Source organism: Scyliorhinus canicula, chromosome 2 (genome assembly GCF_902713615.1).
Source record: "Scyliorhinus canicula chromosome 2, sScyCan1.1, whole genome shotgun sequence".
Lineage (NCBI taxonomy): Eukaryota > Metazoa > Chordata > Chondrichthyes > Carcharhiniformes > Scyliorhinidae > Scyliorhinus > Scyliorhinus canicula.
Genome location: NC_052147.1, coordinates 288,457,344 through 288,474,277, shown reverse-complemented (window position 1 = coordinate 288,474,277; position 16,934 = coordinate 288,457,344). Strand labels below are relative to the sequence as shown.

General features: G+C 52.4%; 1 protein-coding gene across 1 annotated transcript in view; it reads left to right on the top strand.

Moving 5' to 3' along the window:
- LOC119962345 (unconventional myosin-X-like) overlaps positions 1 to 16,934 on the top strand; it is a 216,056-nt gene that overhangs the window by 100,017 nt on the left and 99,105 nt on the right. Inside the window, exons 8-9 of the mRNA XM_038790327.1 lie at positions 7,168 to 7,285; positions 8,897 to 9,135. Of these exons, the coding sequence (XP_038646255.1) occupies positions 7,168 to 7,285; positions 8,897 to 9,135 (357 nt within the window). The remainder of the gene's footprint in view (positions 1 to 7,167; positions 7,286 to 8,896; positions 9,136 to 16,934) is intronic.

Sequence of the window (16,934 nt, the reverse complement as noted above, 5' to 3'; positions counted from 1 at the left end):
CGCCCTAACTGAACCATCACGTCTCATCTTTACATAAGCCTCCTTCTTCCTCTTGACAAGTGTTTCAACTGCTTTAGTAACCCATGGTTCCCTCGCTCGACCACTTCCTCCCTGGCTAACAGGTACATACTTATCAAAGACATGCAGTAGCTGTTCCTTGAACATGCTCCACGTTTCCATTGTGTCCATCCCCTGCAGTTTCCCTCCCCATCCGATGCATCCTAAGTCTTGCCTCATCGCATCATAATTGCCTTTCCCCAGCTATAACTCTTACATAAAAACATAAGAACTAGGAGCAGGAGTCGGCCATCTGGCCCCTCGAGCCTGCTCCGCCATTCAATGAGATCATGGCTGATCTTTTGTGGACTCAGCTCCACTTTCCGGCCCGAACACCATAACCCTTAATCCCTTTATTCTTCAAAAAACTATCTATCTTTACCTTAAAAACATTTAATGAAGGAGCCTCAACTGCTTCACTGGGCAAGGAATTCCGTAGATTCACAACCATTTGGGTGAAGAAGTTCCTCCTAAACTCAGTCCTAAATCTACTTCCCCTTATTTTGAGGCTATGTCCCCTAGTTCTGCTGTCACCCGCCAGTGGAAACAACCTGCCTGCATCTATCCTATCTATTCCCTTCATAATTTTAAATGTTTCTATAAGATCCCCCCTCATCCTTCTAAATTCCAACAAGTACAGTCCCAGTCTACTCAACCTCTCCTCATAATCCAACCCCTTCAGCTCTGGGATTAACCTAGTGAATCTCCTCTGCACACCCTCCAGTGCCAGTACGTCCTTTCTCAAGTAAGGAGACCCTACGGTATATACCTATCCCTTTCCATCGCTAAAGTAAACGTAATCGAATTGTGGTCACTATCACCAAAATGCTCACCTACCTCCAAATCTAACACCTGTCCTGGTTCATTACCCAGTACCAAATCCAATACGGCCTCGCCTCTTGTTGGCCTATCTACATACTGCATCAGGAAACCCTCCCGCACACTTAGGACACAAACGGATCCATCTAAAGTACTCAATCTATAGAGTTTCCAGTCAATATTTGGAAAGTTAAAGTCCCCCATAACAACTATCCTGTTATTTTCGCTCCTATCCAGAATCATGTTTGCAATCCTTTCCTCTACATCTCTGGAACTTTTCGGAGGCCTATAGAAAAGCCCTAACAGGGTGACCTCTCCTTTCCTGTTTCTAACCTCAGCCCATACTATCTCAATATTCGAGTCCTCATCAAACGTCCTTTCTGCCACCGTAATACTGTCCTTGACTAACAATGCCACCCCTCCCCCTCTCTCTTACCACCTTCCCTGAGCTTACTGAAATATCTAAACCCCGGCACCTGCAACAACCATTCCTGTCCCTGCTCTATCCATGTCTCCGAAATGGCCACAACATCGAAGTCCCAGGTACTAACCCATGCCGCAAGCTCACCCACCTTATTCCGATGCTCTTGGCATTGAAGTAGACGCACTTTAAACCACCTTCCTTCCTGCCGGTACACTCCTGCAACTTTGAAACCTTACTCATGACCTCACTACTCTCAGCTTCTTGTGTACTGGAGCTACAATTCAGGTTCCCAATCCCCTGCTGAACTAGTTTAAACCCTCCCGAAGAGCATTAGCAAACCTCCCCCCAGGATATTGGTACTCCTCTGGTCCAGGTGTAGACCATCCCGTTTGTAGAGGTCCCACCTACCCCAGAATGAGCCCCAATTGTCCAGGAATCTGAAACCCTCCCTCCTGCACCATCCCTGTAGCCACATGTTCAACTGCTCTCTCTCCCTATTCCTCGTCTCGCTAGCACATGGCACGGGTAACAACCCAGTTTTCTATCCACCTCAATACGTTTCCCCCAATCCCAGGCAATTTAATTTTGCACAATAATCTCTTATGCAGGACTTTGTCAAACGCCTTCTGAAAGTCCAAATATACCACATCGACTGGCTCCCCCTTGTCATCTGTACTGGTTACCTCTTCAACCAGGGGCTGGTTTAGCTCACTCAGCTAAATCGCTGGCTTTTAAAGCAGACCAAGCAGGCCAGCAGCACGGTTCGATTCCCGTACCAACCTCCCCGGACAGGTGCCGGAATGTGGCGACTAGGGGCTTTTCACAGTAACTTCATTGAAGCCTACTCGTGACAATAAGCGGTTTTCATTTTTCATTTCAAAGAATCCCAACAGATTTGTCAAGCATGATAATGAAAAATATGGAGATGTCTGTTGAACTGAGCAGGTATTTTGTGTCAGTCTTCACTATAGACACTACATCTCAGAAATACTGTAAATGAGGAAGCGGTATTGAGAAAAGTGTTAGAATTGCGGATCGACAGGTCCCCAGGGTCTGTTGGATTTCACAGTGGAGAGGGAGCTCTTTCCAAGGGTCGGTACAGACTTGATGGGTTGAATGGTCGCCTTCTGCACTGTGGGGATTCTACAGACCCCCCCTTATCAGAGACCCCCCATATCAGAGAACTCCCCACATGTCCGAGACCCCCCACGTCAGAGACCCCCCACGTCAGAGACCCCCCATGTCAGAGACCCCCCATGTCAGAGACCCCCCATGTCAGAGACCCCCCCCATGTCAGAGACCCCCCCCATGTCAGAGACCTCCCCCCATATCAGAGAACTCCCCCCATATCAGAGAACTCCCCCCATGTCCGAGACCCCCCATGTCAGAGACCCCCCATGTCAGAGACCCCCCATGTCAGAGACCCCCCATGTCAGAGACCCCCCATGTCAGAGACCCCCCCCATATCAGAGACCCCCCATATCAGAGACCCCCCCATATCAGAGACCCCCCCATATCAGAGACCCCCCCATATCAGAGACCCCCCCATATCAGAGACCCCCCCATATCAGAGACCCCCCATATCAGAGACCCCCATATCACAGACCCCCCCCCCCATATGGGCAGCACGGGAGCACAGTAGTTAGCACTGTGGCTTCACAGCTCCAGGGTCCCAGGTTCGATTCCCGGCTGGGTCACTGTCTGTGCGGAGTCTGCACGTCCTCCCCGTGTCTGGGTGGGTTTCCTCCGGGTGCCCCGGTTTCCTCCCACAGTCCAAAGATGTGCAGGTTAGGTGGGTAGGTCGTGATAAATTGCCCTTAGTGTCCAAAAAGGTTAGGAGGGGTTACTGGATTACAGGGATAGGGTGGAAGTGAGGGCTTCAGTGGGTCGGTGCAGACTCGATGGGCCGAATGGCCTCCTTCTGCACTGTATGTTCTATGTCTGTCATATTAGGTGCTGGTTTAGCACAGTGGGCTAAACAGCTGGGTTGTAATGCAGAACAAGGCCAGCAGCACGGGTTCAATTCCCGTACCAGCTTCCCCGAACAGGTGCCGGAATGTGGCGACTAGGGGCTTTTCACAGCAACTTCATTGAAGCCAACTTGTGACAATAAGCGATTATTATTATTATCAGAGACCTCCCATATCACAAAATCTCTGTTATGGGGGGTTAACAAAGTGGATGACGGCTCTGTTGCTAAGTTTGCAGATGATGCAAAGATCTGTAGAGGGACAGGTAGTATTGAGGAAGCAAGGGGGCTGCAGAAGGATTTGGACAGGCTAGGAGAGCGGGCAATGAAGTGGCAGATGAAATACAATGTGGAAAAGTGTGAGGTTATGCACTTTGGAAGGAGGAATGGAGGCATAGACTATTTTCTAAATGGGGAAATGCTTCGGAAAGCAGAAGCACAAAGGGACTTGGGAGTCCTTGTTCACGATTCTCTTAAGGTTAATGTGCAGGTTCAGTCGGCAGTTAGGAAGGCAAATGCAATGTTAGCATTCATGTCGAGAGGGCTAGAATACAAGACCAGGGATGTACTTCTGAGGCTGTATAAGGCTCTGGTCAGACCCCATTTGGAGTATTATGAGCAGTTTTGGGCCCCGTATCTAAGGAAGGATGGGCTGGCCTTGGAAAGGGTCCAGAGGAGGTTCGCAAGAATGATCCCTGGAATGAAGAGCTTGTCGTATGAGGAACGGTTGAGGACTCTGGGTCTGTACTTGTTGGAGTTTAGAAGGATGAGGGGGGATCTTATTAAAACTTATAGGATACTGCGAGGCCTGGATAGAGTGGACATGGAGAGGATGTTTCCACTTGTAGGAAAAACTAGAACCAGAGGACACCATCTCAGATTGAAGAGACGATCCTTTAAAACAGAGATGAGGAGGAATTTCTTCAGCCAGAGGGTGGTGAATCTGTGGAACTCTTTGCCGCAGAAGGCTGTGGAGGCCAAATCACTGAGTGTCTTTAAGACAGAGATAATGAAATCAAATGAAAATTGCTTATTGTCACGAGTAGGCTTCAATGAAGTTACTGTGAAAAGCCCCTAGTCACCACATTCCAGCACCTGTTTGGGGAGGCTGGTATGGGAATCGAACCTGCTTTGGTCTATTTTAAAAGCCAGCGATTTAGCCTAGTGTGCTAAACCAGCCCCTGGTTGTGGGAAAGTCCAGAACGCGAGGGTCACTAAGGGGTCAGTGAGACGTTGTAATTCTCTTCCTTACCAGGGGGTGGAGGCAGAGTCTTCCTGGTGGAAGGAGACAGATTCCTGACAGACATTAGAGAGGTGGTTATTATTTAATATTTAGTAAACCTGAATAAATAGCTGTTTCGCTACAAAATGCATCAATTAAACTGCAAATTTGAGATTGAGCTCAATATAAATGACCAAGATTAGGTGATTTCTCCTTTTAATCACAAGACTTGATGTCGTGCCGTTTGACCTCTGACCCTCAGTGGGTGACCTCCGGTCTCCCACATTGAACTCCACCAGTCATAGTTAGAAAAACATATTTAACAATGTAGTGAAAAGCACACACAGATCCCGGGGAAAAACCAATGGTCAGGTCCGGGCAATTTGAGCACATTCTCATTTCCTGGAATCTCTGTCAATACTTAATCTTTACAAATTCATCCTGACTGTCTCATCAGCTCAATTGGTCAGCTACAGTGGGGGGTGGGGGGAACGGATCTGGGATCTCACAGTGCAGGGTGGTGTCTGGAATCGCACTGTGCGGGGGTGTCTGGAATCGCACTGTGCGGGTGGGGTGTCTGGGATCGCACTGTGCGGGGGTGTCTGGGATCGCACTGTGCAGGGGTGTCTGGAATCGCACTGTGCTGGGGGTGTCTGGGATCGCACTGTGCGGGTGGGGTGTCTGGGATCGCACTGTGCGGGTGGGGTGTCTGGGATCGCACTGTGCGGGGGTGTCTGGGATCTCACTGTGCGGGGGGTGTCTGGGATCGCACTGTGCGGGGGTGTCTGGGATCTCACTGTGCGGGTGGGGTGTCTGGAATCGCACTGTGCGGGGGTGTCTGGGATCGCACTGTGCGGGTGGGGTGTCTGGGATCGCACTGTGCGGGGGTGTCTGGGATCGCACTGTGCGGGGGTGTGGGATCGCACTGTGCGGGGGTGTCTGGGATCGCACTGTGCGGGGGTGTGGGATCGCACGGTGCGGGGGGTGTCTGGGATCGCACTGTGCTGGGGGTGTGGGATCGCACTGTTCTGGGGGTGTCTGGGATCGCACTGTGCGGGTGGGGTGTCTGGGATCGCACTGTGCGGGTGGGGTGTCTGGGATCGCACGGTGCGGGGGGTGTCTGGGATCGCACTGTGCTGGGGGTGTGGGATCGCACTGTTCTGGGGGTGTCTGGGATCGCGCTGTGCGTGGGGGTGTCTGGGATCGCACTGTGCGGGGGTTGTCTGGGATCGCACTGTGCGGGGGGTGTCTGGGATCGCACTGTACGGGTGGGGTGTCTGTGATCACACTGTGTGGGGGTGTCTGGGATCGCACTGTGCTGGGGGTGTCTGGGATCGCACTGTGCGGGGGTGTCTGGGATTGCACTGTACTGGGGGTGCCTGGGATCGTGCTGTGCGGTGGTGTGGGATCGCGCTGTGCGGGGGGTGTCTGGGATCGCACTGTGCTGGGGGTGTGGGATCGCGCTGGGGGGTGTGGGATGACGCTGTGCTGGGGGGTGTGGGGCTGTGCGGGGTGGGGTGGGATCGTGCTGGGGGTGTGTGGGATCGTGCTGTGCTGGGGTGTGGGATCGTGCTGGGGGGTGTGGGATGACGCTGTGCTGGGGGGTGTGGGGCTGTGCGGGGTGGGGTGGGATCGTGCTGTGCGGGGGGGGGTGGGATCGTGCTGTGCGGGGTGAATGTGGGATCGCGCTGGGGGTGTGTGGGGCTGTGCTGGGGGTGTGGGGCTGTGCTGGGGGGTGTGGGGCTGTGCTGGGGTGTGGGATGACGCTGTGCTGGGGGGTGTGGGGCTGTGCTGGGGGGTGTGGGGCTGTGCGGGGTGGGGTGGGATCGTGCTGTGCTGGGGTGTGGGATCGCACTGTGCGGGGGGTGTGGGATGACGCTGTGCTGGGGGGTGTGGGGCTGTGCTGGGGGGTGTGGGGCTGTGCTGGGGGGTGTGGGGCTGTGCTGGGGTGTGGGATCGCGCTGGGGGGTGTGGGATCGTGCTGTGCTGGGGGTGTGGGATCGCGCTGGGGGGTGTGGGGCTGTGCGGGGTGGGGTGGGATCGTGCTGTGCTGGGGTGTGGGATCGCGCTGGGGGTGTGTGGGGCTGTGCTGGGGGTGTGGGGCTGTGCTGGGGGGTGTGGGGCTGTGCTGGGGTGTGGGATGACGCTGTGCTGGGGGGTGTGGGGCTGTGCTGGGGGGTGTGGGGCTGTGCGGGGTGGGGTGGGATCGTGCTGTGCTGGGGTGTGGGATCGCACTGTGCGGGGGGTGTGGGATGACGCTGTGCTGGGGGGTGTGGGGCTGTGCTGGGGGGTGTGGGGCTGTGCTGGGGGGTGTGGGGCTGTGCTGGGGTGTGGGATCGCGCTGGGGGGTGTGGGATCGTGCTGTGCTGGGGGTGTGGGATCGCGCTGGGGGGTGTGGGGCTGTGCGGGGTGGGGTGGGATCGTGCTGTGCTGGGGTGTGGGATCGCGCTGGGGGGTGTGGGGCTGTGCTGGGGGGTGTGGGGCTGTGCTGGGGGGTGTGGGGCTGTGCTGGGGGGTGTGGGGCTGTGCTGGGGGGTGTGGGGCTGTGCTGGGGGGTGTGGGGCTGTGCTGGGGGGTGTGGGGCTGTGCTGGGGGGTGTGGGGCTGTGCTGGGGTGTGGGATCGCGCTGTGCCCACCGGAAGGTCTGATGCTGCCTCTCTCTCTCTCTCTGCACAGTGGGTGGACAGTGACGAGGAGCTCGATCTTCGAGTGGATACTGATGAAGAGTTCAGTACCTGTCGAGCCCCCACCGGCTCCAGGGCTGTGAATTTCCAGGGATATCTCTGTATGAAAGGTCAGCACCTCTCAACACAACAGCCCCGGGGCAGGACCCCGGGCAGGACCCCCGGGGCAGGACCCACTCCCACAGGGCAGGACCCCGGGCAGGACCCAGTCCCACAGGGCAGGACCCCGGGCAGGACCCCCGGGGGCAGGACCCAGTCCCACAGGACAGGACCCACTCCCACAGGGCAGGACCCCCGGGGCAGGACCCACTCCCACTGGGCAGGACCCACTCCCACAGGGCAGGACCCCCGGGGCAGGACCCACTCCCACTGGGCAGGACCCACTCCCACAGGGCAGGACCCCGGGCAGGACCCACTCCCACAGGGCAGGACCCACTCCCACTCGCCAGGACCCCGGGCAGGACCCCGGGCAGGACCCACTCCCACAGGGCAGGACCCCGGGCAGGACCCACTCCCACAGGGCAGGACCCACTCCCACAGGGCAGGACCCCGGGCAGGACCCACTCCCACTGGGCAGGACCCACTCCCACTCGCCAGGACCCCGGGCAGGACCCACTCCCACAGGGCAGGACCCCGTCCCACAGGGCAGGACCCCGGGCAGGACCCACTCCCACTGGGCAGGACCCACTCCCACAGGGCAGGACCCCAGGGGGAGACCCCAGTCCCACAGGGCAGGACCCCGGGGCAGGACCCACTCCCACAGGGCAGGACCCACTCCCACTGGGCAGGACCCACTCCCACAGGGCAGGACCCCCGGGGCAGGACCCACTCCCACTGGGCAGGACCCACTCCCACAGGGCAGGACCCCGGGCAGGACCCACTCCCACAGGGCAGGACCCACTCCCACTCGCCAGGACCCCGGGCAGGACCCCGGGCAGGACCCACTCCCACAGGGCAGGACCCCGGGCAGGACCCACTCCCACAGGGCAGGACCCACTCCCACAGGGCAGGACCCCGGGCAGGACCCACTCCCACTGGGCAGGACCCACTCCCACTCGCCAGGACCCCGGGCAGGACCCACTCCCACAGGGCAGGACCCCGTCCCACAGGGCAGGACCCCGGGCAGGACCCACTCCCACTGGGCAGGACCCACTCCCACAGGGCAGGACCCCAGGGGGAGACCCCAGTCCCACAGGGCAGGACCCCGGGGCAGGACCCACTCCCACAGGGCAGGACCCACTCCCACAGGGCAGGACCCACTCCCACAGGGCAGGACCCCGGGGCAGGACCCCGGGGCAGGACCCAGTCCCACAGGGCAGGACCCCGGGGCAGGACCCAGTCCCACAGGGCAGGACCCCGGGCAGGACCCAGTCCCACAGGGCAGGACCCCAGGGGGAGACCCCACTCCCACAGGGCAGGACCCCGGGCAGGACCCACTCCCACAGGGCAGGACCCACTCCCACAGGGCAGGACCCACTCCCACAGGGCAGGACCCACTCCCACAGGGCAGGACCCACTCCCACAGGGCAGGACCCACTCCCACAGGGCAGGACCCACTCCCACAGGGCAGGACCCACTCCCACAGGGCAGGACCCCCGGGGCAGGACCCACTCCCACAGGGCAGGATCCTATTGGATGGCCGCAGTCCCTCAATGCCATATCTCCTGACAAGACCCTGATTTAGGAGTTTTCCTTTCACCTATGACCTTTGACTTGTTCAGGAGGACTGATGATCCCATGGAAACGTCGCTGGTGTGTGCTGAAGGAGGAGACATTCATGTGGTTCCGGGCCAAGCAGGAGGCTCTGAAATCCGGCTGGCTGTATAAGAAAGGAGGCGGAATGTCCACCTTGTCCCGACGGAACTGGAAACGGCGCTGGTTCGTGCTGCGTGATTCCCACCTCATCTACTTCGAGAACGACAGTGAGGAGAAGCAGAAAGGAACAATCGATATCCGGGGGGCCAGGTCGGCATTGCACCTTAACCTGTGGCAACATGACCCCCTCCACAGCTCCCTCTCCCCCTCTCTACCCATCTCAACCTCCTCCCTTTCCTGTTGCCTCTTCACTCTCCCCCCCCCCCTCCCTCTGCCACCCTCGTCTTTCACACCCTCTTCTCCCTTCTTCCTCTCTCACTATCATAAGAGCATAAGAACTAGGAGCAGGAGTAGGCCATCTGGCCCCCTCGAGCCTGCTCCGCCATTCAATGAGATCATGGCTGATCTTTTGTGGACTCAGCTCCACTTTCCGGCCCGAACACCATAACCCTTAATCCCTTTATTCTTCAAAAAACTATCTATCTTTACCTTAAAAACATGTAATGAAGGAGCCTCAACTGCTTCACTGGGCAAGGAATTCCATAGATTCACAACCCTTTGGGTGAAGAAGTTCCTCCTAAACTCTGTCCTAAATCTACTTCCCCTTATTTTGAGGCTATGTCCCCTAGTTCTGCTGTCACCCGCCAGTGGAAACAACCTGCCTGCATCTATCCTATCTATTCCCTTCATAATTTTAAATGTTTCTATAAGATCCCCCCTCATCCTTCTAAATTCCAACGAGTACAGTCCCAGTCTAGTCAACCTCTCCTCATAATCCAACCCCTTCAGCTCTGGGATTAACCTAGTGAATCTCCTCTGCACACCCTCCAGTGCCAGTACGTCCTTTCTCAAGTAAGGAGACCAAAACTGAACTCAATACTCCAGGTGTGGCCTCACTAACACCTTATACAATTGCAACATAACCTCCCTAGTCTTAAACTCCATCCCTCTAGCAATGAAGGACAAAATTCCATTTGCCTTCTTAATCACCTGTTGCACCTGTAAACCAACCTTCTGTGACTCATGCACTAGCACACCCAAGTCTCTCTGCACAGCGGCATGCTTTAATATTTTATCGTTTAAATAATAATCCCGTTTGCTGTTATTCCTACCAAAATGGATAACCTCACATTTGTCAACATTGTATTCCATCTGCCAGACCCTAGCCCATTCACTTAACCTATCCAAATCCCTCAGCAGACTTCCAGTATCCTCTGCACTTTTCGCTTTACCACTCATCTTAGTGTCATCTGCAAACTTGGACACATTGCCCTTGGTCCCCAACTCCAAATCATCTATGTAAATTGTGAACAATTGTGGGCCTAACACGGATCCCTGAGGGACACCACTAGCTACTGATTGCCAACCAGAGAAACACCCATTAATCCCCACTCTTTGCTTTCTATTAATTAGCCAATCCTCTATCCATGCTACTACTTTACCCTTAATGCCATGCATCTTTATCTTATGCAGGAACCTTTTGTGTGGCACCTTGTCAAAGGCTTTCTGGAAATCCAGATATACCACATCCATAGGCTCCCTGTTATCTACTGCACTGGTAATGTCCTCAAAAAATTCCACTAAATTAGTTAGGCATGACCTGCCCTTTATGAACCCATGCTGCGTCTGCCCAATGGGACAATTTCTATCCAGATGCCTCGCTATTTCTTCCTTGATGATAGATTCCAGCAGCTTCCCTACTACCGAAGTTAAGCTCACTGGCCTATAATTTCCTGCTTTCTGCCTACCTCCTTTTTTAAACAGTGGTGTCACGTTTGCTAATTTCCAATCCACCGGGACCACCCCAGAGTCTAGTGAATTTCGGTAAATTATCACTAGTGAATCTGCAATTTCCCTAGCCATCTCTTTTAGCACTCTGGGATGCATTCCATCAGGGCCAGGAGACTTGTCTACCTTTAGCCCCATTAGCTTGCCCATCACTACCTCCTTAGTGATAACAATCCTCTCACGGTCCTCACCTGTCATAGCCTCATTTCTATCAGTCGCTGGCATGTTATTTGTGTCTTCCACTGTGAAGACCAACCCAAAAAACCTGTTCAGTTCCTCAGCCATTTCCTCATTTCCCACTATTAAAACTCCCTTCTCATCCTCTAAAGGACCAATATTTACCTTAGCCACTCTTTTTTGTTTTATATATTTGTAAAAACTTTTACTGTCTGTTTTTATATTCTGAGCAAGTTTACTCTCATACTCTATCTTACTCTTCTTTATAGCTTTTTAGTAGCTTTCTGTTGCCCCCTAAAGATTTCCCAGTCCTCTAATCTCCCAGCAATCTTTGCCACTTTATATGCTTTTTCCTTCAATTTGATACTCTCCCTTATTTCCTTAGATAACCACGGTCGATTTTCCCTCTTTCTACCATCCTTCCTTTTTGTTGGTATAAACCTTTGCTCAGCACTGTGAAAAATCGCTTGGAAGGTTCTCCACTGTTCCTCAACTGTTCCACCATAAAGTCTTAGCTCCCAGTCTACCTTAGCTAGTTCTTCTCTCATCCCCTTGTAATCTCCTTTGTTTCAACACAAAACACTAGTATTTGATTTTACTTTCTCACCCTTCATCTGTATTTTAAATTCCACCATATTGTGATCGCTCCTTCCGAGAGGATCCCTAACTCTGAGATCATGAATCAATCCTGTCTCATTACACAGGACAAGATCTAGGACCGCTTGTTCCCTCGTAGGTTACATTACATACTGTTCTAGGAAACTATAGTGGATACATTCTATAAACTCCTCCTCAAGGCTGCCTTGACCGACCTGGTTAAACCCATCGACATGTCGATTAAAATTCCCCATGATAACTGCTGTACCATTTCTACATGCATCAGTTATTTCTTTGTTTATTGCCTGCCCCACCATCTCGTTACTATTTGGTGGCCGATAGACTACTCCTATCAGTGACTTTTTCGCCTTACTATTCCTGATTTCCACCCAAATGGATTCAATCTTATCCTCCATAGCACCGATGTCATCCCTTACTATTGCCCGGATGTCATCCTTAAATAACAGAGCAACACCACCTCCCTTACCATCTACTCTGTCCTTCCGAATAGTTTGATACCCTCGGATATTTAACTCCCAGTCCTGACCATCCTTTAACCATGTTTCAGTAATGGCCACTAAATCATAGTCATTTACGATGATTTGTGCCATCAACTCATTTACTTTATTCCGAATACTACGAGCATTCAGGTAAAGTACACTTTTGTTGGTTTTTTTACCTCTGTTTTGAATCTTAACATCTCCAGTTTTATTCCTTTTGTTATTACTGGGCCTATTCACTGAGCTCCCCTCAGTCACTGTACCTTGTACTGTCGCCCTTTTAGATTTTTGACTATGTCTTCTCTGCCTTGCACTTTTACCCTTACTTCCTTTTGCTTCTGTCCCTGTTTTACTACCTTCCAACTTCCTGCATTGGTTCCCATCCCCCTGCCACATTAGTTTAAACCCTCCCCAACAGCTCTAGAAAACACCCCCCCTAGGACATCGGTTCCAGTCCTGCCCAAGTGCAGACCGTTCGGTTTGTACTGGTCCCACCTCCCCCAGAACCGGTCCCAATGCCCCAGGAATTTGAATCCCTCCCTTTTGCACCATCTCTCGAGCCACGCATTCATCCTATCTATCCTGACATTCCTACTCTGACTAGCTCGTGGCACTGGTAGCAATCCTGAGATTACTACCTTTGGGGTCCTACTTTTTAGTTTAACTCCTAACTCCTTGAATTCCGCTTGTAGGACCTCATCCCGTTTTTTACCTATATTGTTGGTGCCTATGTGCACCACGACAGCTGGCTGTTCACCCCCCCCCCCCCCCCAGAATGTCCTGCAGCCGCTCCAAGACATCCTTGAACCTTGCACCAGGGAGGCAACACATCACCCTGGAGTCTCGATTGCGTCCACAGAACCGCCTGTCTATTCCCCTTTACGATCGAGTCCCCTATCACTATAGCCCTGCCATTCTTCTTCCTGCCCTGCTGTGCAGCAGAGCCAGCCACGGTGCCATGAACCTGGCTGCTGCTGCCTTCCCCTGGTGAGCCATCTCCCCCAACAGTATCCAAAGCGGTATATCTGTTTTGCAGGGAGATGACCGCAGGGGACACCTGCACTGCCTTCCTACTCTTGCTCTTTCTTTTGGTCACCCATTTTCTATCTCCCTCAGTAACCTTCACCTGCGGTGTGACCAACTCGCTAAACGTGCTATCCACGACCTCCTCAGCATCGCGGATGCTCCAAAGTGAGTCCATCCGCAGCTCCAGAGCCGTCAAGCGGTCTAACAGGAGCTGCAACTGAACACACTTCTTGCACGTGAAGGAGCCAGGGACAGTGGACGTGTCCCTGAGCTCCCACATCGCACACGAGGAGCATGACACGGGTCTGGGATCTCCTGCCATGTCTTAAACCTTAGGTAAACATATATAACAACAATTTTAAAATAAAAATAAATAAATTAGACAATGAAAAGAATGAAAAGAAAAACTACTTACCAGTCACTTACCAGGGTTAAAAAGCACCTCCTCACACTCTGCACCGAATTACCAAGTTGCAATCCCCCACTCTAGATGAGTCTCACTCTGGATGAGTCTCCTGGAAAAGCGCTAGCTCAATCTTCCCATTCAGCTCCCTGATCCTTTGTGGATCTGTCTCTCGGTGGGAGGGATCTGGGGGTGGAAAGTCAGAGTGAATCTTTCCTGGGTGTCCAGTTTGTGGTCTGTCAGGTCCTAAAAGTTGATTGCCGGAATCGGGGCAGAATCTGCAATTGAACAAAGAACAAAGAAAATTACAGCATAGGAACAGGCCCTTCGGCCCTCCCAGTCTGCGCCGATCCAGATCCTTTATCTAAACCTGTCGCCCATTTTCCAATGATCTACTTCCCTCTGTTCCCCGCCCGTTTATATATCTGTCCAGATGCATCTTAAATGATGCTATCGTACCCGCCTCTACCACCTCCGCTGGTAAAGCATTCCAGGCACCCACCACCCTCTGCGTAAAAAACTTCCCACGCACATCTCCCTGAAACTTTCCCCCTCTCACATTGAAATCGTGACCCCTTGTAACTGACACCCCCACTCTTGGAAAAAGCTTGTTGCTATCCACCCTGTCCATACCTCTCATAATTTTGTAGACCTCAATCAGGTCCCCCCTCAACCTCTGTCTTTCCAACGAAAACAATCCTAATCTACTCAACCTTTCTTCATAGCTAGCACCCTCCATACCAGGCAACATCCTGGTGAACCTCCTCTGCACCCTCTCTAAAGCATCCACGTCCTTCTGGTAATGTGGCGACCAGAACTGCATGCAGTATTCCAAATGTGGCCTAACCAAAGTCCTATACAACTGTAACATGACCTGCCGACTCTTGTATTCAATACCCCGTCCGATGAAGGCAAGCATGCTGTATGCCTTCTTGACCACTCTATCAACCTGCATTGCCACCTTCAGGGTACAATGGACCTGAACACCCAGATCTTTCTTAACTTCAATTTTCCCCAGGACTCTTCCATTGACCATATAGTCCGCTCTTGAATTAGATCTTCCAAAATGCATCACCTCACATTTGCCTGGATTGAACTCCATCTGCCATTTCTCTGCCCAACTCTCCAATCTATCTATATTTTGCTGTATTCTCTGACAGTCCTCCTCGCTATTTGCAACTCCACCAATCTTAGTATCATCTGCAAACTTGCTCATCAGACCACCTATACCTTAATTTATGTATGTCACAAACAACAGTGGTCCGAGCACGGATCCCTGTGGAACACCACTAGTCACCCTTCTCCATTTTGAGACACTCCCTTCCACCACTACTCCCTGTCTCCTGTTGCCCAGCCAGTTCTTTATCCATCTAGCTAGTACACCCTGAACCCCATAAGACTTCACTTTTGCCATCAACCTGCCATGGGAAACTTTATCAAACGTCTTACTGAAGTTCATGTACATGACATCTACAGCCCTTCCCTCATCAATTAACTTTGTCACTTCCTCAAAGAATTCTATTAGGTTTGTAAGACATGACCTTCCCTGCACAAAACCATGCTTCCTATCATTGATAAGTCTATTTTCTTCCATATGTGAATAGATCCTACCACTGACGTCAAATTCACAGGTCTATAATTCCCTGGAGTATCCCTGCTACCCATCTTAAACAAAGGGACAACATTAGCAATTCTCCAGTCCTCCAGGATCTCACCCGTGCTCAAGGATGCTGCAAAGATATCTGTGAAGGCCCCAGCTATTTCGTCCCTCGCTTCCCTCAGTAACCTGGGATAAATCCCATCCGGACCTGGGGACTTGTCCACTTTAACGCCTTTTAGAATACCCAAAACTTCCCCCTTCCTTATGCCGACTTGACCTAGAGTATTTAAACATCCATCCCTAGCCTCAACATTCCTCATGTCCCTCTCCTTGGTGAATACTGATGCAAAGTACTCATTAAGAAGCTCACTCATTTCCTCTGAGTCCACGCATAAATTCCCTCTTTTGTCTTAAAGCCAATCCTTTCCCTAGTTACCCTCTTGCTCCTTACATACGAATAAAAGGCTTTGGGATTTTCCTTAACCCTGTTAGCCAAAGATATTTCATGACCCTTTTAGCCCTCTTTATTGCGCGTTTGAGATTCGTCCTACTTTCCCGATATTCCTCCAAAGCTTCATCAGTTTTGAGTCGCCTCGATCCGATGTATGCTTCCTTTTTCATCTTAGCTAGTCTCACAATTCCACCCGTCATCCATGGTTCCCTAATCTTGCCATTTCTATCTTTCATTTTCACAGGAACATGTCTGTCCTGCACTCTAATCAACCTTTCCTTAAAAGACTCTCACATTTCAAATGTGGATTTACCCTTAAACAGCTGCTCCCAATCCACATTCCCTAGCTCCTGCCGAATTTTGTTATACTCTGCCTTTCCCCAATTTAGTACTCTTCCTTTCGGACCCCTCTTGTCCTTGTCCATGAGTATTCTAAAACTTACGGAATTGTGATCGCTATTCCCAAAGTAATCACCGACTGAAACATCAACCACCTGGCCGGGATCATTCCCCAGTACCAGGTCCAGTATGGCCCCTTCCCGAGTTGGACTATTTACATACTGCTCTAAAAAACTCTCCTGGATGCTCCTTACAAATTCTGCTCCATCTACGCCTCCAACACGACATGAGTCCCATTCAATGTTGGGGAAGTTAAAATCTCCCATCACAACCACCCTATTGCTCCTACATTTTTCTATAATGTCTGCATATTTGTACCTCTACTTCATGCTCGCTTTTGGGAGGCCTCTAGTAAAGTCCCAACAATGTTACTGCACCCTTCCTATTTCTCAGCTCCACCCATATTGCTTCAGTGCTCGAATCCTCCATCGTGCCCTCCATCTCTGATGAGTAATGCAACTCCTCCACCCCTTCTACCTCCCTCTCTATCCCTCCTGAAGCATCTATACCCTGGGATATTCAGTTGCCAGTCCTGCCCTTCCCTCAACCAAGTCTCAGTAATACCAATAACATCATATTCCCAGGTACTGATCCAAGCCCTAAGTTCATCTGCCTTACCTGCTACACTTCTCGCATTAAAACAAATGGAGCTCAGACCACCTGTCCCTTTGCGATCATCATCTCTTCCCTGTCGACTCTTCCCCTGAGTCACATGGAGTTTATTATCTAGTACCTTACTGGCTTTAGTTGCTGCTTCTTTACTGACCTCTAACTGACCTCTAATTGATGTGCTTGCATGGGCGGTGGGTGGGTGGGTGGGTGGGTGGGGGGAGAAGGTAAAATGGGGCAGGTGCCCACCCGACCCCAAGATCACCTCCATATAGCGGGTGGGGGTGGGGTGGGTGCTGAAATTGGCAGCCCGCCCACCCAGTCTGGGTGGTGACCCTTTCCCAGGCTCGGAAACATTTCACTTGGACGGGGGTGGGGGGGGGGGGGGGGGGGG